Source organism: Taurulus bubalis (assembly GCF_910589615.1).
Source record: "Taurulus bubalis genome assembly, chromosome: 8".
NCBI lineage: Eukaryota > Metazoa > Chordata > Actinopteri > Perciformes > Cottidae > Taurulus > Taurulus bubalis.
Window position 1 is genome coordinate 29,180,140 of NC_136596.1, and position 25,045 is coordinate 29,205,184.

Genomic DNA, 25,045 nt, shown 5'->3' on the forward strand with positions numbered 1-25,045 from the left:
ATTTTAGAAAACTTCACCAGCACGCCTCTCTCCAACTCTCACTTTCATGGGAACAAGTCACATGACACAGAAAGCAAAAGGTTTTATTTCTCTGTATGGTTATTTCCAGAACATTGTCAGACAGTTATGATCTGACATGTCAACAATCCCTTTCACGTGAGGAGCTGCTCTCAATACTCACAACTGGACCGATGTCTAAAAATGTCCCAATAGTCACAGAAACATGGAGAAAGAGGCTCCAGTTGAAGAAGTATCATAAAATGTACCCAAAGCATTGAAAGTAGAAGTACTCTTTATGAAGAAAGGAACGCTCCTCAGTGTTACAATATAATTGCTTACGATATAATTTGATGATCATGAATCTTCATCATTGTGTAATAATTCTAATGATCCTGGCAGATGTGTGGTGTGGCGGTGCTGAGCTTTGGCGTCTACATGATGGTGAACTTCAGGATGGCTGCCCTCACCCCGACACTGGCCAGCTTCAACTCAGCCAACATGCTGCTGATCAGCGGCATCGTCATCACCTGCGTGTCCTTCCTGGGCTTCCTGGGCGCTCTCAAGGAGAACCGCTGTCTCCTCCTGACGGTAGGATCCGCCTACCCCTAACCTACCCCTAACCTACCCTAACCTACCCCTAACCTACCCCTAACCTACCCTAACCTACCCCTAACCTACCCCAACCTACCCTAACCTACCCCTAACCTACCCTAACCTACCCCTAACCTACCCCAACCTACCCCTAACCTACCCCTAACCTACCCTAACCTACCCCTAACCTACCCTAACCTACCCCTAACCTACCCCTAACCTACCCCAACCTACCCTAACCTACCCTAACCTACCCCTAACCTACCCCAACCTACCCTAACCTACCCCTAACCTACCCTAACCTACCCCTAACCTACCCTAACCTACCCCTAACCTACCCCTAACCTACCCTAACCTACCCCTAACCTACCCTAACCTACCCCTAACCTACCCTAACCTACCCCTAACCTACCCCTAACCACAACCTAACCCAACCTAAACTACCCTAACCTACCCCTAACCTACCCCTAACCTACCCTAACCTACCCCTAACCTACCCCTAACCACAACCTAACCCAACCTAAACTACCCTAACCTACCCTAACCTACCCCTAACCACAACCTAACCCCGATTTGAATTCCATTCATCTCATTTGTACTTGGAGATGCATATCTGCAGGGCTTGTTACCACTAGAAGAAAGAAATAAACGTTAAGACTTTAAGCTACTTTGCAGGCAGCTTGATCGTTCTCATGCGTTGGTTGTAGTCACCAATCGTTTCTACCACAAGAGACGTGGTGGAAATGAAAGTGAAATGTTTGAAACACAATGAGGTCTCCTTGACACGCTTTCTGTCAGTATAACAGTATAACATAAAGGAAAAGCTCATTTAGCTTCACTACCAAATACATACATATACATATTTATATTTATATATATATATATATATATATATATATATATGTAGTTGGTCGTGTTTGGTAGTATATATATATATATATATATATATATATATATATATATATTTAATATATATATATATATATATATATTTATAAATTACATACTACCAAACACGACCAACTACATATATATATATATATATATATATATATATATATGTAGTTGGTCGACTACATATATATATATATATATATATATATATATATATATATATATATATATATATATATGTAGTTGGTCGTGTTTGGTAGTATGTAATTTATAAATATATATATATATATATATATATATATATAAATTACATACTACCAAACACGACCAACTACATACTGCTAAATAGGACCAGAATGAAACCCATTGCATCAACTTGAGCTACTTTGTGGTGAGCGCTAATTGACATGCTAGGATGCTAATGCCCTGCCCATGTGGTGAGTGCTAGTTGGCACGCTAGGATGCTAACGCCCTGCCCATGTGGTGACTGCTAGTTGGCATGCTAGGATGCTAACGCCCTGCCCATGTGGTGACTGCTAGTTGGCATGCTAGGATGCTAACGCCCTGCCCATGTGGTGACTGCTAGTTAACATGGTAGGATGCTAACGCCCTGCCCATGTGGTGAGTGCTAGTTGGCATGCTAGGATGCTAACGCCCTGCCCATGTGGTGACTGCTAGTTAGCATGCTAGGATGCTAACGCCCTGCCCATGTGGTGACTGCTAGTTGGCATGCTAGGATGCTAACGCCCTGCCCATGTGGTGAGTGCTAGTTGGCATGCTAGGATGCTAACGCCCTGCCCATGTGGTGAGTGCTAGTTGGCATGCTAGGATGCTAACGCCCTGCCCATGTTGATCCACCTGATGAGCACAGACAGACTTTGAGATGATAGCATGAACAAACATGTCGCCGTTAAAGCAGGAAGTCGGTCCGCAGACGGTGATGGAGGTTAACTGTGGACCGTTTGGGTCGTTTGGGTTATATTCTGTGGTACTGTCATGTATTTGAACGCGTCTCAAAGATGAAACATCGTATTCTGTTGACAGTTTTTCCTGCTGCTGTTCTTCCTGATGCTGGTGGAGCTGACTGCTGCATGCTTGCTGCTCATGTACGAGGGAGAGGTAGGTTCCACCTGCTGGTGATCGTAGAGGAAACACAAACTATGAATAATCTGCACATCTCTTGTCACTATTTAGATAGCTGCAATAGTGAAAGAGGATCTCAACAAGGGTTTGGAAAAGGCCAAAGGAAAGAACCTAAACTCAACGTATGTGATGAGTGAGTGGGACGTGATTCAGGAGAAGGTGAGCGGATCAGACCACACAGCTCACAGCTCACATAAACGTCTGCTGCAATACATCATGAACCTTTTTAATAATCGCTTTCAGCTTGATTGCTGTGGAGTCTATAATGCGTCCGACTGGGGAGACAAAGTGCCAGATTCCTGTTGTCCGGAGGGTTGTCACACCCCAAATGCCCAGTACAGACAAAAGGTAGACAATGCAGCCTGTGAAAGGCTTCAATAAGGCTTGTTTAGTCAGAGGTCAGAGGTCAGGGTCACCTGCGTCTTACCATTGCATTTGACTGTTGGTTGCAGTTGATCTCAACTTCATGCTCTTTGTTTGCAGGGTTGTTTGGTGACATTGCAGAACTTCTTTGAGGAAAATTTCCTAACCACTGGGATCTCTGTCATTGTTCTCTGCATTATTGAGGTAGACCGATGCATATTTAAATACTTTGTTCACGCTCCAAAAAGCCAAAAAGCAGATCCAATAGTGTTTGTTCTCTTGTTTGTTGACAGGTGCTGGGCATGTGTTTCGCCATGACGCTCTTCTGCCACATCAGCAGATCTGGACTGGGCTACAAGTTATAATAAGTTATCTCAAACAATACATCAGTGATCTGTGTCTCTTACGGTTAATATTGTTGTACAGTTATTGTCCTTTGATCAATCACGTTTGGCAGAGTTCTAGAAAAGGGATGTTTCTGGAAAAATCATGTTTAAGATCATAACATGATAATTTTGTGGGGACAATGTGATTTTAATAATCTTTGCTATGCTCTCATGTTTCAACACAATAATTATCAAGAAAACGTAAGATATATTTCAGAACACTCTGGCCTTGTGTAATTGTGAGTGAGCTCTATGTAAAATGATATTTCATGCCGAGCTGTGTGACGTGAACGCGGCTCACCGTTTCTGTAACATATTCAATATATGAATGAATATACTTTTTTTAAAATCCTACTGTCCCACTGAAGCATTGTCTTGTATTACAGATGACGCTGTGTCCTCCATTTTGACTAAATTCATGTTGTCAGATCAGCGTTTCCTGTTTCGATCACTGATGTGGTGGAGCCACACGCGTTCACCACTTCCTGTTTGAGTGTTCAAGCCTCAGCTAGTTCCTCTAAATGTCTCCAAATGTCCTCGTGTGAGAGGCACACTCAATATAAACATTTAAGACTTTTAAGGGGCGTTGGGAATTTTGTAATTTGTCAAACCAACATGAACTTCAAATGATTGCACAACAAGTTGAAAACAAGCAGGTAACACAGATGAATGTATTTATTTAAAGAATAAATCCTGCATCAATATTAAGACAAAAGAAACTAAAAAAATACTAAGATTTCCTTTACACTTTAAAATAATTGTTCTTTTTGAAACCATCACACAAAAAATAGACAAGTAAAATTTTTGTAATAAAAAAAAAAAGTAACTGTACACAGAAGAATATACCATTTATTGCAAACTGAACACCTCAAACTATAAACACAAGTATTTCAATTCCCCTAGAGATATGAAAACACACTAAATAAATCTACTCTGATGATACAGCTCTCCTCCTCTGAAGCCGAGTTGAGTCCAGAAGCAGCTCAGTAGCGGACAAGCGGTTCAGGTTCATGTCAGAGGATCCAGTCGCTGCTTCCTCCTCCCAAAGAGGAACCTGGTCCTCTGTGGGAGGCCCCCACTCACAAGGGAGCCAAAATGATCCCACATCCTCTCCGAGTCCTCCTTGCTCACAGGAAACCTGGTCTAACTTAGCATTGTGTCATTAGAAGATCAAACGCATCTCATTTAGAAAAGGTGGGTTTCTTTCCTTCAGCAGCCTGAGGCCTCAAACACTTTCAAGCTACGCTTCAGCAGCAAGGACCGGCTCCAGGAACCCGGGGGACACCACACGCATGGGACACAACACGCAGGGGCCCGGACACCACACGCATGGGACACAACACGCAGGGGCCCGGACACAACACGCATGGGACACAACACGCAGGGGCCCGGACACCACACGCAGGGGCCCGGACACCACACGCATGGGACACAACACGCAGGGGCCCGGACACCACACGCATGGGACACAACACGCAGGGGCCCGGACACCACACGCAGGGGCCCGGACACAACACGCAGGGGCCCGGACACCACACGCAGGGGCCCGGACACAACACGCATGGGACACAACACGCAGGGGCCCGGACACCACACGCATGGGACACAACACGCAGGGGCCCGGACACAACACGCACGGGACACCCCCCACACACACACGCCGGGACACCGCGCGCGCGCGCGCGCGCACACACACACACACACACACACACACACACACACACACACACACACACACACACACACACACACACACACGTCGCAAAGAGTGATGTCTCTCTGTAAACATTTATGAGAGAACATCGTCAAAGACATCAATAAATAAGAGAAACACAGAAGCAGTCTTTCCTAATCCGGGTTCACAACCAGCCCCGGCTGGTAGAACCACGATCCACCACAGAACTGGAATGAGTAAGAACAGAAAGGGAACCCAGCCCCTGATTACACAACATTGAACTATCAAGGTGTAAATGTCTGGTCTGCTGTCAGCTCAAAGATAAAGGGCCACATACCAGAGAGAAGAGGCCCAACACCACAGGACTCAGTAGTACTATTCAGCCAACACCTCCATGATTACCAGGTAGGCAGGAGAGCAGGAAATTCCATTGATCACATCCCCAGAACAGTAGCAACCACAAATAGAAGGCCAACAAGTAGTTTGGTGAAAAGAGGAGAACAAGCTCTCATGAAGAGTGGAGACGCTCTGAAGAGAGGTTGCTCTGCCTCACCCAACAAAGCATCGAGGTGTTCTCGTTGACAAGTGGAACTTGGCCCTGGACCACCATCAGAGAGGAGCCTGGGACAGGAACCGGTTCTCAACCTGAAAGCAACTAAACGGGGCCTCAGATATGTCAAATTAAAAGAAACCAAAAACATATGTAGTCGAGGACTGAGGAGAGAAAAGCTGCCTTGCGGTGGAGAACGTTCCACTCGTGTCCCGGATCACAGAAGACGCCAAGATGAAGCCGCACTCAGTCCCTCTTTGGTGGACTGAGGGATTCTCTTTACAATATAAATAACATGGAACTCCTCGCTGCGGTTCCTTTTGATCCACTACATCCCTGCCACAACAATGGAGGGCCCGACGATGTCCGGTGCTCATGAAGCAGCGAGGACACCGATCGCCACTCACCATGAGGGGACCACGTCACCACCGAGCATCAGAGGTCACACCGAGCATCAGAGGTCACACCGAGCATCAGAGGTCACACCGAGCATCAAGGGGACCGTACTCTTGATTACTTGATGCATAAACCCACAGCAGGAGAGCGTTTTGAGACAACTAAAGCCGAATGCCATCCATGTGCCGTGGTTAAAATGTGTCATGAAGCTTCCTGAACGGCATCTGACACCCGGACTGGACTCTGCATTCTGGCGAGGCCCGCCTCCACGCACAGTCCAGAGTGAACGCCGTCGCACCTGAACCCTGTGGTCTGGAGCCTGATGACTTCCTGGTAAAAGTCCAGAAAGGTGGAATGAAAAGCTTTGGGGTTCTGTGCTCTGAGAGTACCTGAACTGGACCGGGTTCCTGCTGCCCACCTACTCGTCCACTGAGAGCCCTTAACCTGAAGCATGCTAATACAGTATACACATGCCTTTTATCTGCATCGATTGATTGTTAATATTCTGCGAGGCGTTAGTGGCCCGTGATGTTTTAAAGGGGTTTTGTCTGACCTGACAAAGGGACAATCTTGTATTTTGGAATCAGAATGGAAAGTTAAACCAGACAAACCCTTCTGTAAACAAAGTATTGGTCCCAACAACGTAATCCTGTGTTCGGCCTGAGCGTTTACAACCAGCTGAAAGACACCATGAGTAGCATTGAGTTAAGATGCAGAAGGCTGCCGTCAGCCAGTCAGCTTTAAGACTCTGAGGGTTAGAGATATGCATGTGATTCACAAAACATTCCACTTTAAACTTCTGCTGGGTTAACTGTTCACCTTCTACATGTCAAGCGCTCCTTTGGAGTTTAACTCGTGTTTTCGTCCATTGCAGCGCCAACGGGAACCGTTTGAGGACGTCTATCCAAACGAGACGAGTCATTCTGAGGCGTTAACCCTTTGTGGAAGAAAAGATCATTTTGATTTACAGCAGACCAACGTCTTCCTTTAGCATTACAAGCTTTGAGTGAGGTTTACAAATACGAGTCCTCAATTTAGGGGTTTATCAAATTATTTGTTTATTATTATTATTATATTAATGAATAGAACTTGTAGGGTGCAGCAAGTGGGAGAGCTAACTGAATATTTTTCAATGAATTTAGATTTTGAGACAATCCTACAGAGACGCTCTTGGAATCTAATTGGAACAAGCAATGGAGTGTTGACAGCTAAGTTAGTGATGGCCGAAGCGTTCAGCCTCATGCAGAGAAGCTTCCACTCAGGCAACAAGGGAACTCACGCTCACAAGCTGTTATTAGCTGATTCCACCTAGACTGGATGTGCCATCTTTTACCAAACAGATCTTCTTCAGATCACTAGCTCCACCTCTCAGATCTCCGTCACCCTGACTGAAATGAGCTGCATTTGAAATATGAATATGAATGTGTGTATATATATATATATATATATATATATATAAGCTGATCAGGGGACCTGAACCAGCAGCTCCAGCATTACGGCTGTTGGACTGGAAACGGCTGCTCAAAAGGACCGAGTACGACTGTCTCGCTACTGAAAATGGGAAACACAATTTAGCAGGCTATGTGCAAAACATCCGTTTGAACCTTTTCCTCAAAACAAGTGGAAATACCTCCGAGGAGGCAAGAGTACGTAATGATCAAAGGCATTTTAACATCCTGCTAGAAACAGTCAGCAATGATTTCACCCAACGAGCAGATCTGTGTCTCTTGAATAAAAAGGAAAAGATGGTTCCCTATCAGACTACAATGTCTTACAGTTATTTCTACAGTTACTGAGGGTCGGGGTCTGCAGGACGGTCCTCCTCTCTGCCCCGGGCCTAGAGGGGCATCAGCCTGGTGGTGTGGAACAGGAGCGGGTTCAGGTCCTCGGCGTGGACGGCCCGGTGCAGCGACGGCTCCGAGCGACTCCGCTCGATTTTTGGCAGCAGGTCTTGAACCTGCTCGATGGCCACGAGGATCTGAACCAGATGGAGGGAACGGTCAACGTGTTAGGAGAACAAGGACCGTCATTATATATGTGAACGAGAAGGTCGCATACCTTCTGGAGCACGCGTGTGAACGGACCATGCAATAAATGTGTATAATGTACGAATAAAAGCTGTGAATGTCATAACAACACTTTTGCACATGAAGATAATTATTAATTATACTGTAAACTGGACCAAAAAGATGAATAATGTAACACATTATACAAAAGAGCACTCCTTGTCAGTTTAAAGCATAGGAATCCTTCTAGTTTTTCATGGAGAGAATCTTTATGGAGATGGTGCTCAATTTAATTTGAATATACTGCCTGATTTTTAGCATGTAAAAAAATCAAAATAACTCTGGATTCGGGTTTTTAATGCATTTTAAAACGTAGGTGTTCGTACTGGGAAGTAGATCTAGAGTAAAATGCGTGTTTAGAGACAAACAATAATAATAACATAACTGGACTAATTATGTAAGGAGCAACTACTTCACATGCTAAGAATCACCCAGCATTTCATCTCCGTAAAGGTCCTCGTTGTAGTCATGAATTTATCTCACATTCAAGACTTTATCGATTGTGATGAGATGTCCTCTGGAGTTTAGACCAGAGTCCAGTTGCTGTGAATTAAGGACTAGAACCAGAACTAGAAGAGTTCCTGTTCTTAAGCGTTATTACACTATGTGCGCAATTTATAACAGTGTTGATCTTTGGTTTGGTTTAAAATGTGATCATTTTCTCAAAAGATAATAACTAATATGTTATGTCGTAATGCTCTCTTGGATGAAGCTGTTGCATTAGAGTAAACTCCACACCTGTGGGAACAGGGGCCGCTCGTCTCGCTTGAACTTCTGACAGTCGATGATGAGCCTCTTCATGGACTTGGGCGAGGTGCTGTACAGCTTGCTGAGGTCTGGAGACAGGTATCCCCGGCCCACCATGAAGATGATCTGAGGCCAGATGGGAGAGGCGGTTCATTAAGGGGAACAGAGCTACGCTACGTAAAGACATGACTATTTCAGTTTTTAGCATCATCGTTTCTGATCAGCACGCATGGGAATAAACCAGAATATAATACGAGTTAGTTCTGTGCTGCCAATGGGCTGCTAACAGTTAACATTCACATGGCGAGTCCTTCTCCGTCATTAGAGAAATTCTTTGGTCTACAACGTTTCCAGAGGATGACTTTCCATCTCCATCTTCCAGCAGATCAAAATGTCCACACTCAACTTAAAACTACAGACAACCAAAGCACATGGCGTTTGCTGCAGATATGAATGAAGCATGGAATACTGAAATTAAAGCTAAAACAAATAATCTAAACGACAGAAAAAGAATCAGCAACTATTTTGATAATTAATCGTTTCAGCAATTTTCAAGTGGAAATGCCCCAAATAAAAGTATTTGCTGCTTTTCTTGGTTTCGCGTTATTCCATATTCCTGGACCTTTTGTACATTAAACAATTAGAGTAATAGATAATGTAACCTTCAGGTGGTGGCTGTGGTTTTGCTCCTGTGTCACTGTATCACATGCTAAGTCTTTAGCAGCTGGCTAAAGGCATTTAGACAGAGGAACCCAAACACACGACAGCTAACCACCTTTGGGTGTTGATCACCAGCTGCTCTGCATGGTTGAAGGTAAAGTGTGTTCTTAACAACTAATCTGAACCGATTGATCAGATACACTCCTTCAGACGACGTCATGTCGTTATTAACCCTGAGCAGCTCTCTGGAGGAGAGGCCTCGCTGTGTAACCCCAGAGGAGCAGAGTGAAGTAACCCCAGAGGAGCAGAGTGAAGTAACCCCAGAGGAGCAGAGTGGGGTAACCCCAGAGGAGCAGAGTGAAGTAACCCCAGAGGAGCAGAGTGGGGTAACCCCAGAGGAGCAGAGTGGTAACCCCAGAGGAGCAGAGTGAAGTAACCCCAGAGGAGCAGAGTGGGGTAACCCCAGAGGAGCAGAGTGGGGTAACCCCAGAGGAGCAGAGTGGGGTAACCCCAGAGGAGCAGAGTGGGGTAACCCCAGAGGAGCAGAGGGGTAACCCCAGAGGAGCAGAGGGGTAACCCCAGAGGAGCAGAGTGGGGTAACCCCAGAGGAGCAGAGTGGGGTAACCCCAGAGGAGCAGAGGGGTAACCCCAGAGGAGCAGAGGGGTAACCCCAGAGGAGCAGAGTGAAGTAACCCCAGAGGAGCAGAGTGGGGTAACCCCAGAGGAGCAGAGTGGGGTAACCCCAGAGGAGCAGAGTGGGGTAACCCCAGAGGAGCAGAGTGGGGTAACCCCAGAGGAGCAGAGGGGTAACCTGGTCTCTGTTGTTGATGATGGAGTACGGCAGCGTCCCCGACATCAGCTCAAACAGCACGACTCCGTAGCCGTAGACGTCGGACTGGAACGTGTACGGGATGCTGTCCTGCATCCGGATCACCTCGGGAGCCTGGAGAGGAAGACAAAGGTCAGCATTTCATTTGTGTGAGGACCTCGTGGCGCGTTACACTTTCACTCAGCTGCTAAATATAGAGCTTTTGTTTCTATGCAGACATAAAGTACTCCCTTTCATATAGGACGACCATACAACAATAATCACCCAAATATACGAGAAGAAACTGGTTTACGAGTTATTGATAATGTTGTGTTTGTTATCACGTCTTCACCTGACGACGTGATGTATGCTACATTGTGGAGGGACATGAAGAAAAAGTCCAAAACTAATACAAATGGTTGTGCTATAAACTGACTTTATTTATTTAATTTTCACCATGTTTTACTGTGTTTTTTAAAACGGTACAGCACTTTGTGACCTCTTGTCTGCGAAATGTGCTTTATAAATAAAATTATGATTATTATCATCATCATATTCAGTCCCCGTTAATGGCAGAACTAAACTGAGCCAAAGGAATCATGTGACCTCCACTCTGCAGCTGTGAGCGGGTCACATTGAGCACGCTCAGAACGCTCAAAATAAAATACACCACCGTTGTAGAATAATGCAAAAAGCAGATGCTTCAGTTGCTAATAAAGGAGAAGTTTTATATTTAACAAAACTAAGGTGGCCAAGTGTGGCTGACTGATTAATTATGTTTACTTTGCTAGTGTGGCAAAAGCTTCCCATGAATATTGCAGATAGAGTTCACGCGTTGGCATCAGATGTGTGATAGTTTTGTGTTAGCGAACGTCAAAGTGACGCTGAACAGTGAGCGGCTCACCATCCACAGAATGGATCCGCTGGGCTGCTCCACCTGCTGAGAGCCGCTCCACCGAGACTTCACCGTGGCCAAGCCGAAGTCCCCGATCTTCACCGTCCAGCCCTCGTGGAGAAAGATATCTAGCAGCCGAGCTCAGGAACCATGACAACGAACTCCTGGAAGCTGGTGCTGTTAGTCACCACACAAGCAAAGAAAGGAGCTTTTACAAAACACGAGTTCTCTGGTTTAGTGCTTTCACCGTTGTAAACCAGCTGCACACCTGCCAGTCGATTGACAGTGTTTTTGATTTGTTGAGAGAATAATCGCTGGCCGGTACACCAGCAGCTCCTCACAGCGCCAAATATTTGGAGTAAATTTACTAATTGTTATTTGGATGAATCGATAAAACTCTTGTAAAACAGACGATCACAAAATGACGGCATGTGAAAACGCCAGATTTCACACTAAGAAAAGTACAACTTATAATAAACTTAGCGTAGAATAGGTCAAGCTTTTCAAAGCCCTGACTCACTTCAAAGTCACTCCCTTTGAGGGACAGCGTCGGCTTGGATAACAGCAGACTAATAGTGCGTGACTCTTTCAACAGTAGAAGAAAACTCTAACTATGAGAACCAATGAGTGACTGCAGCAAGTTCTCATGAATCACGTGTACAAGCCACTCATGAACACGTGTTCCTCCTCCTGTTGGTGCATGAAGCCGTCGTCCTGCAGCAATGCAACATGTTTTGTACCGTTCACCCACACAATGCTAACGCCTCTAACACCGCTAACACCGTTCAGTCAAGCCACGGCTTCCTATCAAAGCCAAACAGTGTGCAGAAGAACATGATGACTTTATTACTGCCTCAACACTGTGATGTTATAGACACGTCTGCATATTAAAGAGGAGGATTCAGGTTTGTGGTTGAAGGTTTCCAGTGACAGAGCACGCTGTGTTATTGGTGGAGTCTGCAGCACAAAGTGAGACCACTGGACAAGAAAAGGATACTGTTTGATTTCAGGTCTCGGTGAATGATGTTCTTCGCATGAAGATAACTGGAAGAGAGAAAACATCACTTACTTCCTCGGTATGTTTTCTCAAGACTTGACTCCACTTATTGCATTCTGCATGTTAGAAAGCTCCGAGGTTCTCCTTCAGTATCAACAGCCTTTACTTTTACAAGAGTACCTCTGCACTATGAGCCACTATCAGATCAGCATAGCTGAAACACGTTAACAACAATAAACTGATTTAATCCCATTAGGAAAGTAAATATGATGCAGCTCATGGAATCATTTCTCTACTAAACTAACGTCCAAACACGGCATCAAATGGACACTTGATGCCGAGTAATTCAGCAGTGATCTAGTGGTACTCTGGTGATCTAGCGGTACTCTGGTGATCTAGCGGTACTCTGGTGATCTAGTGGAACTGGTACTCTGGTGATCTGATGATCTAGTAGTACTGGTACTCTGGTTATCTAGCGGTACTCTGGTGACCTAGCGGTACTCTGGTGATCTAGTGGAACTGGTACTCTGGTGATCTAGTAGTACTGGTACTCTGGTGACCTAGCGGTACTCTGGTGACCTAGCGGTACTCTGGTGATCTAGTGGAACTGGTACTCTGGTGATCTGGTGATCTAGCGGTACTGGTACTCTGGTGACCTAGCGGTACTGGTACTCTGGTGACCTAGCGGTACTCTGGCGAGCTAGCGGTACTCTGGCGAGCTAGTGGAACTGGTACTCTGGTGATCTGATGATCTAGTAGTACTGGTACTCTGGTTATCTAGCGGTACTCTGGTGACCTAGCTGTACTCTGGTGACCTAGCGGTACTCTGGTGACCTAGTGGAACTGGTACTCTGGTGATCTAGTAGTACTCTGGTTATCTAGCGGTACTCTGGTGACCTAGCGGTACTCTGGTGACCTAGCGGTACTCTGGTGATCTAGTGGAACTGGTACTCTGGTGATCTGGTGATCTAGTAGTACTGGTACTCTGGTTATCTAGCGGTACTGGTACTCTGGTGACCTAGCGGTACTCTGGTGACCTAGCGGTACTCTGGCGAGCTAGCGGTACTCTGGCGAGCTAGCGGTACTGGTTCTCTGGCAGCCGGTCTTACTCCATGCCCTGTGCCGTCTGTCTGGCCACGTCAATGCGCCGCATGGTGTCGAACTTGGTCTCGGTGACGTGCAGATGGCGGTACAGGCTGCTGCCTTCACACCACTGGGTGATGATGGCAAAGTTGGGCTTAGTCATATAGCCCATGAACAGCAGGATGTTGACGTGGCGGGTCTTCCTGCAGAGAGCAGAAATCACAATCACCGTCAGATCAACATATTCATAATGTGTGTTGGTGGTGGCCACAGAGGCGTTATGATATCCCACTAAAAAGGTTGAAATCCCATTTGTTTTTGGGCTCAGCACACAATACCAGAGTTATTGATGATGCGGTTACGCCGTTGGACGGTCGAGGTGTGGAGCTTCCCTATTGGCCATTTGCTCTTTCAAAATGAATAGGCGGAAACATGTCATGTACAACTACAAACACGTATGAGGCGAAAGGGGGATGAAGACACTGTTTTCACAATCAGGACAAGACTAAGATGTTAAAATCTCGCCCCAAAAGAAGTGCCTGACGTAACCAGATCCTGTAGAAAGCATTGCATCATCTACTAGGAGGCCAGACGAGGGCCAGCCACATGCTGGGGCTTCATCTTGATCAAGAGTAAATACATATTAATCTGAAGAAGAGGTTGTTTTAATGATGTCAGTGCTTTCTTCCCAATAAGAAAGACTTCCAGCGATGGAGGAAAACCAGCACTTCTCACCGCAAGACCTGCATTTCGTTCTTGAAGGCCTGCAGCTGCTCGGGCGTTGGCTCGGTGACTTTCAGGATCTTGATGGCCACGTCTCCGTGCCACTTGCCCTTGAAGACGGTTCCAAAGGAGCCAGCGCCGATTCTCTTCTGGATGGTGACTTCTCGAGAGTGGACCTCCCAGTAGTAACTCGAGTCTCTGTAGCCGCCTCGGTGCTGAAACATCATGGAGGCAATCATCGTGGGATTAGAACTCTTCACAGACCCGTCTGAAGACGAGGTCAAAGACTACGTACCACTTTCTTTTTGTCGTCGGACGAGGAAGGCTTGCGCTCCTTGTGCTCTGAGGGAGACTTCGGCGGTCTCCTCCCCGGAGAGCCGAGAGACGGCGGGCTGGTGGAGGGTTTCGGAGAAGGTTCAGGACCTGCAGGGACGAGGAAGAGGACTTCAACTATAACACCACATGCACAATCACGAATTCATAGGGATTCGGAATAGAGAATAAAATGGAAATACAAAAATTCACATACCCATTGTGTTGTTGAATTTTAGTGCTTCCTAAAAAGGAGGAGATACCCTGCATTTTAAATTCACATATGGTTTTTAAACACACAGGTAAGGAAAAAAGTGTTGAAGTCAGCAGTTTGCCGACTTTATATCGACCAACATGTTCAAGTAGCTTGTGATGTTGGAACTAAAACGATATCAAAGAGCTTATCAGCAGCCAAAAGCAGGCAGTTGTTAGACAATCAACAGGAACGAACAGCAGATACATGTGAGATCCTCTTGAGACACCAGCAGCCAGCACTGACCTCTATGATGCTGGTACCAGCCGGGCCCACGGTGCAGACCATGTGGACATTGGGAGTGGAGGTGGAGCGATGCCTCTGCAGAGACTGGCCGTCTCCACCCGGCATGGGGAACCGAAAAGCTGAAGTCGGGGACAGCAGGTCCATCCTGAGAGAGCAGGTCAAACAGTCACGATGGATATGTGAACATCCGTTTCACAGACTATCCCGACCCCGTGAAGCTCAGTTTGGACTCACAGGACTGAAGCTGGCGCGAAGGCGTGCGCGCCAGAAAATGACGTAATCACAACCGGCCGTGATCGTTCACTGATAAAGCACTAGTTCATGTCTAAGGGTGATTATACAAAGTAGGCCAATTAGTTTAGAGATGCTTTAGAAACAGGAAGTCTTAAGATTCTTCTCATGAGTGAATATTTTGCAGCCAAATCAAATCGTTTACTTTCTTTAAGATGCATGCGATTCTCCATGAATACGAGATACGGATCTATAGATAATCACATCTCCTCCTCGGCATTGTGGAGGTTGGTTGATGGCGTTTCGGTCACACTCGTTGTCTTCTTCATTCTTCACAGGTCGTTTTGGTGTTTTGGAGAATAATGCAGCTGGTATGAACCCTAACCCTCCTTCAGACTCGGCGCTCACGCTACGGCGCCAACGCTAGCAGAGCAAAGCTTGAATCTACTTTGTTTAGTATAGGAGCTTACCCAGCAGGCTCTGGGGTTAAGGCTAGGTTGCTCTGCGATGGGGAATTTTCTGGCAATAGTATCCGTGGGTACTCATCTGTGCAGGGATTAGTATCAATCCTGGACAAAACATAGGAGAAAAGGGATAGCACAAGAGACATGATGAAACAGTGTCAGACAAAGGAACACTCATTAACAATAAGGACTTAAGGATGAGGCTCTTGTTATTACACATCTATATGCAACCCACACAGACGGCCGTTAACCGGTTTATATTTTTACGAGCTATACTGTTAACCTGATTATGGTATTGCACCTAATTATTTTAGACTTTTAATTTGCCTTTGACCACTTTGTATTGCCACTGCTCAGCCAAGAACAAAGACAGGAACCATTATCTGATAAGCAACTCGGTGGCTCATTTCTTTTGGGAAAAACTAAATACATTTATCAACGACGTTGGCAAACAGAACGATTACATCTCATAATGTCACAGACAAAAAACAAGCAAGCGGACATCTATGGGACAGGCTGATATGATAATGATCAACTCTTCATGTGTGGATCCCAGTCTGGGTATGGACGCTTGTTTCAGCTCAAAGTTGTCTGGCCTTTAGTCTGTTTTGGGGTCGTGTTGACTCTTGACCTCAGAAACTGTTAACTGGGGAAGACGTGTGGTTTAATAAAGCACTGGAACAAGGAGGCTGTTGCCTTTGAGTTGAGATTATCTTCCGTCGTTTAAAACAGCTGCAGTTTCTTTATTTGTCATCAGTATATGTAAAAAGAAATTCCAGTAGGAAATCGGCCTCCCAGCTCCATCTACAGGGAGCGAGCTGTAGAAGGCAGTTACGCTAAAGAAACAGAGGCACCGTAGAGAATAAAGACACTTGTAGAGTTACACTCAACTCACCGTTTGATCACCGTGTCCATGTCCACACACACAGTAGGGACCTTGCTACTGCAGTGCTGGTGGAATTTGTAGCAGCACGTCTGACATCTGAAGCCGTTAAAAAGAAACTTGTGGCAAAAATCACAGTAGGCCAGTTTGAAGAAGGTTTTCCGTACCTGCGCGGATAAGTTACTGGTTACTGGCCAGTTACTGATAGGGTGGCAGCGTGTCAATAAAGGCATTTCAGTGAATCATACGTACAAAGTTGTGCATGGTGAGAGGAATGTCATCCAGGACCTCGACCAGCAGCTCCTCTCCAACCAGCGGAGTGATGTCTGTGTCCCAGTCCGTCAGTCGCTTACGGCTGGAGAGCGAAGACAAAACACATTTGTGTAAATCATCAATTGTTCAAACTTGACATGTCATGAGGCGTCTAGTTCCACCGTTTGGATTTCTCACAATGTTGTCACATAGTGTTTCATTTTAATTAAATTCTTACGATGTCATTGTGGTCAGTATCAGACGATGAGGCATGATTCTCGTCTCTCTTGGAACGTGAGATCATGACTGTTTCATTATTTTATTTTGTTATTCTTTGGGGAAATATAGTTGAACATATGATGTGCACTCAGAGTAGAAGATTTACATATTTTTAGGGGGTAATTTTTACCCCCACCAACTGAAATCTAAGGGCATTTTTTTAATAATTGGGGGCACTTTTTGAAATAACATTTAACCTTTGTTCAAAATAATAAATATACTTATTTAGGCTTACAGTATATGAGCAATTGTCATCAAATGGCAATAATAAGACTATTAGGCAGTAGTCTACAGATTCAAAGTGTTTTCTTAGATTTCTTTAACAAAAAACAATCCTATTCAATTGTATTCTTATTTCTTTGTGGTTATTTATTTGTATTACATTTTTTAAACAACTATTAACAATTATAACCTTTTTCCTTTCTTTTTTTTAATAATTCAGAATTATACTTATTGTTGTTTTTTTGTTACCTTAATCACGTTGTACATACCTAGTACAGGAAATATAGATAGGACCTAGATATATATAGAATAACCTCATACTCTGCCTTGAGTCCTAATACTCAACAAACCATCCTGAACAACAAGCAGATATTTGACTAAAGACAACTCTTTTCTGTTGCCTCTTGATCTTTTATGTTGGCGATGAGGAAAGCAGCCCATTACCCCTTTATAGAGGACATTCATCAGAGAATACCTTAATATCTTAATACCTTAATATTCTGATATCTTACCCTTCTAGAAGGCGAAACACAGCGCAGCAGTCTTGGCTCAGGCCTCTGACTTTGAGCGCTTTGTCCAGACTCTCGTACACAGTCTGTCCCTGGCGAACATTCACCTGAGAGCAGGAAACAGAGTTTCAACAAATGTGACTTTGAAATGACATTCAGGGGTCAGGTACACAACCGTGGAAAGGAGGAATATTAGTACTGATAAGCAGAAGTGACAGCTTCGAGTTAATGTTGACAGTGGGATGACTGTCAACCACAGCTGCTGGTTCCATGTGATATTACTGCACAAAGATGTGTGCATTTCTAACATAGTAATACAACATGTGGTACACAGTGTACCACAGTGAAAACACACAGCAGGAACACACAAAGATCTCAGCCAGACTTCTTGGTCTGTGACGTGAAAGCACATGTTGAGTTCCACCTAAAGGCGTGAAAGGACATATAGCTATGTATTATTATTATTATTATTGCTGAGCTCCACACATGGCTGGATATTTACAGTAGAGAGACATGGATAACATGAGTCTATTCCACATCATTATAATGCTCAACCATTTTCACTAAGATTACAATTTAGCAATTATTGTCCTGAATATGAACACAAGACATCTACATCTGATAGAATATTAAGGCACCATCTGTGAAATCTGACACCAACTGTCCACTAGCTTACTCATAGAAAAGATGTCACATGTTGTGTGATTAATTACACTTACAAACCAACAGTGCTGGCGTCATTGATTACAGAGCTGGTAGTAGTCAGCTATCACTTCTTAATCAGGGTTCAGACACATCCTGACCAGTGGGTTCAGGACTTTTTCATGATTTTAAACCAAATGTCTATGACAAACATTTAGTGAAATCTGGGTGTAAACAGTAAAAAGTGAGTAAATGTAGTATTTAAACTAACAATGAGAACACAAAGCATACAGTAAACCTTAAATGACACAAATGAATGAGACAATAGTTTGATTAAAAGAATAAACATTTATATAGATGCCTGTATGTATGCCTGCTTATATTCTGAGTCTTTCTTTTAAAAGCATATTCATTATTTCAAACTCAGCGTAAATGAACGTCATGAACACATGAATATAACACATTTACATGACTTTTACTAAACTTTTGGGATTTTTTATTTTTTTTAAAGGACTTTTCCAGGCCTGGAAATGACCATTTTACTCCATGACTCTTCCAGGTTCTCCATGAGCGTAGGAACCCTGTTTCCCTCGTTGCAGCTCGAGTATTCTGTATGTCGGGATGTGTTTATTACATGTTGTGCTCATTGGATCAAGCCGGTCATCTCACCACTGTCCTCTGTTTGTTAGGCAGGTAGACCCGGATGGTGCCTCCTCCTCGGGGGACATCCTCTGGACTCGTCTCCCCGGATGAGGAGTAGCAGGAGGAGGTGGAGGACATGGTGAGACGGAGCAGCTGGGACACGGAGCACTAAGACACCCACAGCCTCAGCAGAGCTTCATGCACGGTGGGATCAACGACAGTTTCCTTTCCTAGTGTCCTGCAACAGCATGGAGACACTTCAGTTTGGACATGTGAGATAATGATGAGCAGACATGCAGCTGAAAGCAACGCTGACGTCATGAATCAGGGAAAAACTGTTTCAGTAGTTTCCCCAACAACAACAAAAACAACTCACATGTAGATTCTATCAATGAAATGCAAATGACCAGACACACAAACACAAGTTCTGAAGAAGAAGGTTTCTGGTAGATTTGAGTTCCTTGTGACTTTTGAGTTATAATAAACAACAGACCTCATATGAACAACAGACCTCGTGTGAACGACTACATATGAACAGACTGCATATAAACAGACTCCATATGAACAGACTACAGACTGCATATGAACAGACTACAGACTGCATATGAACAGACTACAGACTGCATATGAACAGACTACAGACTGCATATGAACAGACTGCATATGAACAGACTACAGACTGCATATGAACAGACTACAGACTGCATATGAACAGACTACAGACTGCATATGAACAGACTCCATATGAACAGACTACAGACTGCATATGAACAGACTACAGACTGCATATGAACAGACTACAGACTGCATATGAACAGACTACAGACTCCATATGAACAGACTGCATATGAACAGACTACAGACTCCATATGAACAGACTACAGACTCCATATGAACAGACTACAGACTGCATATGAACATACTACAGACTGCATATGAACAGACTGCATATGAACAGACTACAGACTGCATATGAACAGACTACAGACTGCATATGAACAGACTACAGACTCCATATGAACAGACTACAGACTCCATATGAACAGACTGCATATGAACAGACTACAGACTGCATATGAACAGACTGCATATGAACAGACTACAGACTGCATATGAACAGACTGCATATGAACAGACTACAGACTGCATATGAACAGACTACAGACTCCATATGAACAGACTACAGACTACATATGAACAGACTGCATATGAACAGACTACAGACTCCATATGAACAGACTGCATATGAACAGACTACAGACTGCATATGAACAGACTACAGACTGCATATGAACAGACTACAGACTCCATATGAACAGACTGCATATGAACAGACTACAGACTCCATATGAACAGACTACAGACTCCATATGAACAGACTACAGACTCCATATGAACAGACTACAGACTACATATGAACAGACTACAGACTCCATATGAACAGACTACAGACTGCATATGAACAGACTACAGACTCCATATGAACAGATTACAGACTGCATATGAACAGACTACAGACTGCATATGAACAGACTACAGACTCCATATGAACAGACTACAGACTGCATATGAACAGACTACAGACTCCATATGAACAGACTGCATATGAACAGACTACAGACTCCATATGAACAGACTCCATATGAACAGACTACAGACTGCATATGAACAGACTACAGACTCCATATGAACAGACTACAGACTGCATATGAACAGACTACAGAATCCATATGAACAGACTACAGACTCCATATGAACAGACTACAGACTGCATATGAACAGACTACAGACTACATATGAACAGACTACAGACTGCATATGAACAGACTACAGACTGCATATGAACAGACTACAGACTGCATATGAACAGACTGCATATGAACAGACTACAGACTCCATATGAACAGACTGCATATGAACAGACTACAGACCTCATATGAACAGACTACAGACTACATATGAACAGACTACAGACTGCATATGAACAGACTGCATATGAACAGACTACAGACTCCATATGAACAGACTGCATATGAACAGACTACAGACTGCATATGAACAGACTACAGACTCCATATGAACAGACTGCATATGAACAGACTACAGACTCCATATGAACAGACTACAGACTCCATATGAACAGACTACAGACTCCATATGAACAGACTACAGACTGCATATGAACAGACTACAGACTACATATGAACAGACTACAGACTGCATATGAACAGACTACAGACTGCATATGAACAGACTACAGACTACATATGAACAGACTACAGACTGCATATGAACAGACTACAGACTGCATATGAACAGACTGCATAGAACAGACTACAGACTCCATATGAACAGACTGCATATGAACAGACTACAGACTCCATATGAACAGACTACAGACTACATATGAACAGACTGCATATGAACAGACTGCATATGAACAGACTACAGACTCCATATGAACAGACTGCATATGAACAGACTACAGACTGCATATGAACAGACTACAGACTGCATATGAACAGACTACAGACTCCATATGAACAGACTCCATATGAACAGACTACAGACTCCATATGAACAGACTACAGACTCCATATGAACAGACTACAGACTCCATATGAACAGACTCCATATGAACAGACTACAGACTGCATATGAACAGACTACAGACTCCATATGAACAGACTGCATATGAACAGACTACAGACTCCATATGAACAGACTGCATATGAACAGACTACAGACTCCATATGAACAGACTACAGACTCCATATGAACAGACTACAGACTGCATATGAACAGACTACAGACTGCATATGAACAGACTACAGACTCCATATGAACAGACTGCATATGAACAGACTACAGACTGCATATGAACAGACTACAGACTCCATATGAACAGACTGCATATGAACAGACTACAGACTCCATATGAACAGACTGCATATGAACAGACTACAGACTGCATATGAACAGACTACAGACTCCATATGAACAGACTACAGACTGCATATGAACAGACTACAGACTCCATATGAACAGACTACAGACTCCATATGAACAGACTACAGACTCCATATGAACAGACTACAGACTGCATATGAACAGACTACATATGAACAGACTACAGACTGCATATGAACAGACTGCATATGAACAGACTACAGACTCCATATGAACAGACTACATATGAACAGACTACAGACTCCATATGAACAGACTACATATGAACAGACTACAGACTCCATATGAACAGACTACAGACTCCATATGAACAGACTACAGACTGCATATGAACAGACTACAGACCTCATATAATCAGACTACAGACTCCATATGAACAGACTACAGACTCCATATGAACAGACTACAGACTCCATATGAACAGACTCCATATGAACAGACTACAGACTCCATATGAACAGACTACAGACTGCATATGAACAGACTACAGACCTCATATAATCAGACTACAGACTGCATATGAACAGACTACAGACTCCATTTGAACAGACTGCATATGAACAGACTACAGACTGCATATGAACAGACTACAGACTGCATATGAACATACTACAGACTGCATATGAACAGACTACAGACTGCATATGAACAGACTGCATATGAACAGACTACAGACTCCATATGAACAGACTGCATATGAACAGACTACAGACCTCATATGAACAGACTACAGACCTCATATGAACAGACTACAGACTGCATATGAACAGACTACAGACCTCATATGAACAGACTACAGACTGCATATGAACAGACTACAGACTGCATATGAACAGACTACAGACTCCATATGAACAGACTACAGACTCCATATGATCAGACTACATATGAACAGACTACAGACTGCATATGAACAGACTGCATATGAACAGACTACAGACTGCATATGAACAGACTACAGACTGCATATGAACAGACTACAGACCTCATATAATCAGACTACAGACTGCATATGAACAGGCTACAGACTCCATTTGAACAGACTACAGACTGCATATGAACAGACTACAGACTGCATATGAACAGACTACAGACTGCATATGAACAGACTGCATATGAACAGACTACAGACTCCATATGAACAGACTGCATATGAACAGACTACAGACCTCATATGAACAGACTACAGACTCCATATGAACAGACTACAGACTGCATATGAACAGACTACAGACTCCATATGAACAGACTGCATATGAACAGACTACAGACTGCATATGAACAGACTACAGACTACAGACTACAGACTGCATATGAACAGACTACAGACTGCATATGAACAGACTACAGACTGCATATGAACAGACTACAGACTGCATATGAACAGACTACAGACTCCATATGAACAGACTACAGACTGCATATGAACAGACTACAGACTCCATATGAACAGACTCCATATGAACAGACTACAGACCTCATGAACAGACTACAGACTGCATATGAACAGACTACAGACTGCATATGAACAGACTACAGACTCCATATGAACAGACTGCATATGAACAGACTACAGACTGCATATGAACAGACTACAGACTGCATATGAACAGACTACAGACTCCATATGAACAGACTGCATATGAACAGACTACAGACTACTACAGACTACAGCACCTGTACAACGGGCCGATGTGCAGGACGGCCTTTGAATCGACGCTGACAGTCAAAGTGCTAACTCCTCGCATGCTAATCCTACCTAACGTTAGCCATTAGCTTAGCATGGGATTTGCCTGCGATGCAATCTGACATTTGTACTTTTGGAAGGCCGTGTTGGTCTCGGGGCGACAGCGAGCCCTGAAAGCGGACGTCGGTCCGCTGTCGCCCCGAGACCAACACGGCCTCAGACACCACCGTGGACCTCGGACTGTTGGTAAGTGGGTCAACGGGGACATGGTGGCCTACAGCCGGACGGTACCGCGAACAAAGTTCTCCGGTAGCCCAGCAGAGATTACCCGGAGCTGTGGAGCATGCTAACGTTAGCCCGCTGGGGGTTTTACCAGCGCGTCAGCTTGTTGCTCCTTCATGTCTTCCCCAAATAACCCAGCAGGGACGTGTTCAGCCGACGACCAGGCGAACAGCCCCGAACAAGTCGTTGATGCGACGCTACGTTCCCCGGGATAACAGCGAAACCTTCCTCCTCCTCCGTCGGCGGTGCGTTTAATACAGTTTGGATAGAAGTTAAACGCTTACCTGTAGCAGCCATCTTGAATTCTTTCAAGCTGAAAGTCGGATGATCTGTCAAGAACTTCGGGGAAAGCGGAAAACCTCCGAAATGCTCCTTCTTCATTGGTCGGTTCTGAGCTGCGTGAGGGAGAGCACGGCGCAATGCCCACAGCCGGCCACAGGGGGCGCCAGTTCCCGGAAGGAGGTTCAGCTTGACGCACATACTGAGTGCTTCTTTTTTTATGAAGTATAATTTCATAAATTGACAGTAGCAAACGGCAAAATACATTAATTTACAGTTAATCCAACAAGTCACGGGCAACCGCAGAGAGAAGAAGAAGAAAATGACAAACAAAAGAAAGACAAAGCATTCAATTAAATTAAAAAAGAGAACACTAATTGTATAATTACAAACATATATTACTGGCAACGCATGCTGCTACAGTTTTTTTTTTTTTAAACAGCCTTTCAGAGTTTTTATATATAATTCAAATTATTTGTAAAAAAACACACACAAATTTTACATTTACATTTGTGAATATAGAATTTGGCAAAGGTGATTTATACATTTATTATATATGCATTTTCCTCAAATTTTCTGTCATAGCTAACAAATCAAAATATAACATAACATAACACAAAAAAAACATCGCTAATAAATGGAGAAACATTTTTCCATAACTTTACTGCTTCAGGTTGAACTGTACAAAAGGTACAATTTATAATCTTTTTAAAACTTCTTGAGAACATGCTAACAGGGGTAAGTAACACTTATGTAGAATATTGAAGGAAACCTCTCTTGACGCACACAGTGCTGGGACGAGAGCATAATGAGTGTGGTGAATAATAATGGCTGTGTATTAAATGCGGATTATTAGCCCACAGGATGTCTTGGTTAACATTAAGGTGCAAATTCAATGTCACAATCTAGACTGAG

General features: G+C 43.9%; 2 protein-coding genes across 2 annotated transcripts in view; one reads left to right on the forward strand and one right to left on the reverse strand.

The window, feature by feature from the left end:
• Positions 1–3,982, forward strand: part of LOC306740414 (leukocyte surface antigen CD53-like) — a 5,186-nt gene extending 1,204 nt beyond the window's left edge. The window contains exons 3-8 of the mRNA XM_079222559.1: positions 400–588; positions 2,530–2,604; positions 2,680–2,787; positions 2,872–2,976; positions 3,112–3,195; positions 3,285–3,982. Coding sequence (XP_079078685.1) covers positions 400–588; positions 2,530–2,604; positions 2,680–2,787; positions 2,872–2,976; positions 3,112–3,195; positions 3,285–3,356 — 633 coding nt within the window. The 3' untranslated portion in view covers positions 3,357–3,982. The remainder of the gene's footprint in view (positions 1–399; positions 589–2,529; positions 2,605–2,679; positions 2,788–2,871; positions 2,977–3,111; positions 3,196–3,284) is intronic.
• Positions 3,983–7,835: 3,853 nt separating this feature from the next.
• On the reverse strand, positions 7,836–24,155 carry araf (A-Raf proto-oncogene, serine/threonine kinase; the record flags this gene model as incomplete). The annotated part of the gene is made up of 16 exons (XM_079222558.1): positions 24,136–24,155; positions 18,940–19,150; positions 17,632–17,735; positions 16,619–16,721; positions 16,379–16,533; positions 15,490–15,588; positions 14,789–14,933; positions 14,507–14,534; positions 14,273–14,400; positions 13,990–14,192; positions 13,281–13,457; positions 12,172–12,218; positions 11,184–11,302; positions 10,283–10,414; positions 8,803–8,937; positions 7,836–7,976 (listed from the first exon to the last, which is right to left on the reverse strand). The coding sequence occupies exons 2-16, from the start codon at positions 19,048–19,050 to the stop codon at positions 7,836–7,838; spliced, it is 1,827 nt and encodes a 608-aa protein (XP_079078684.1). The 5' UTR covers positions 19,051–19,150; positions 24,136–24,155.
• Between the last annotated feature and the right edge of the window lie 890 nt (positions 24,156–25,045).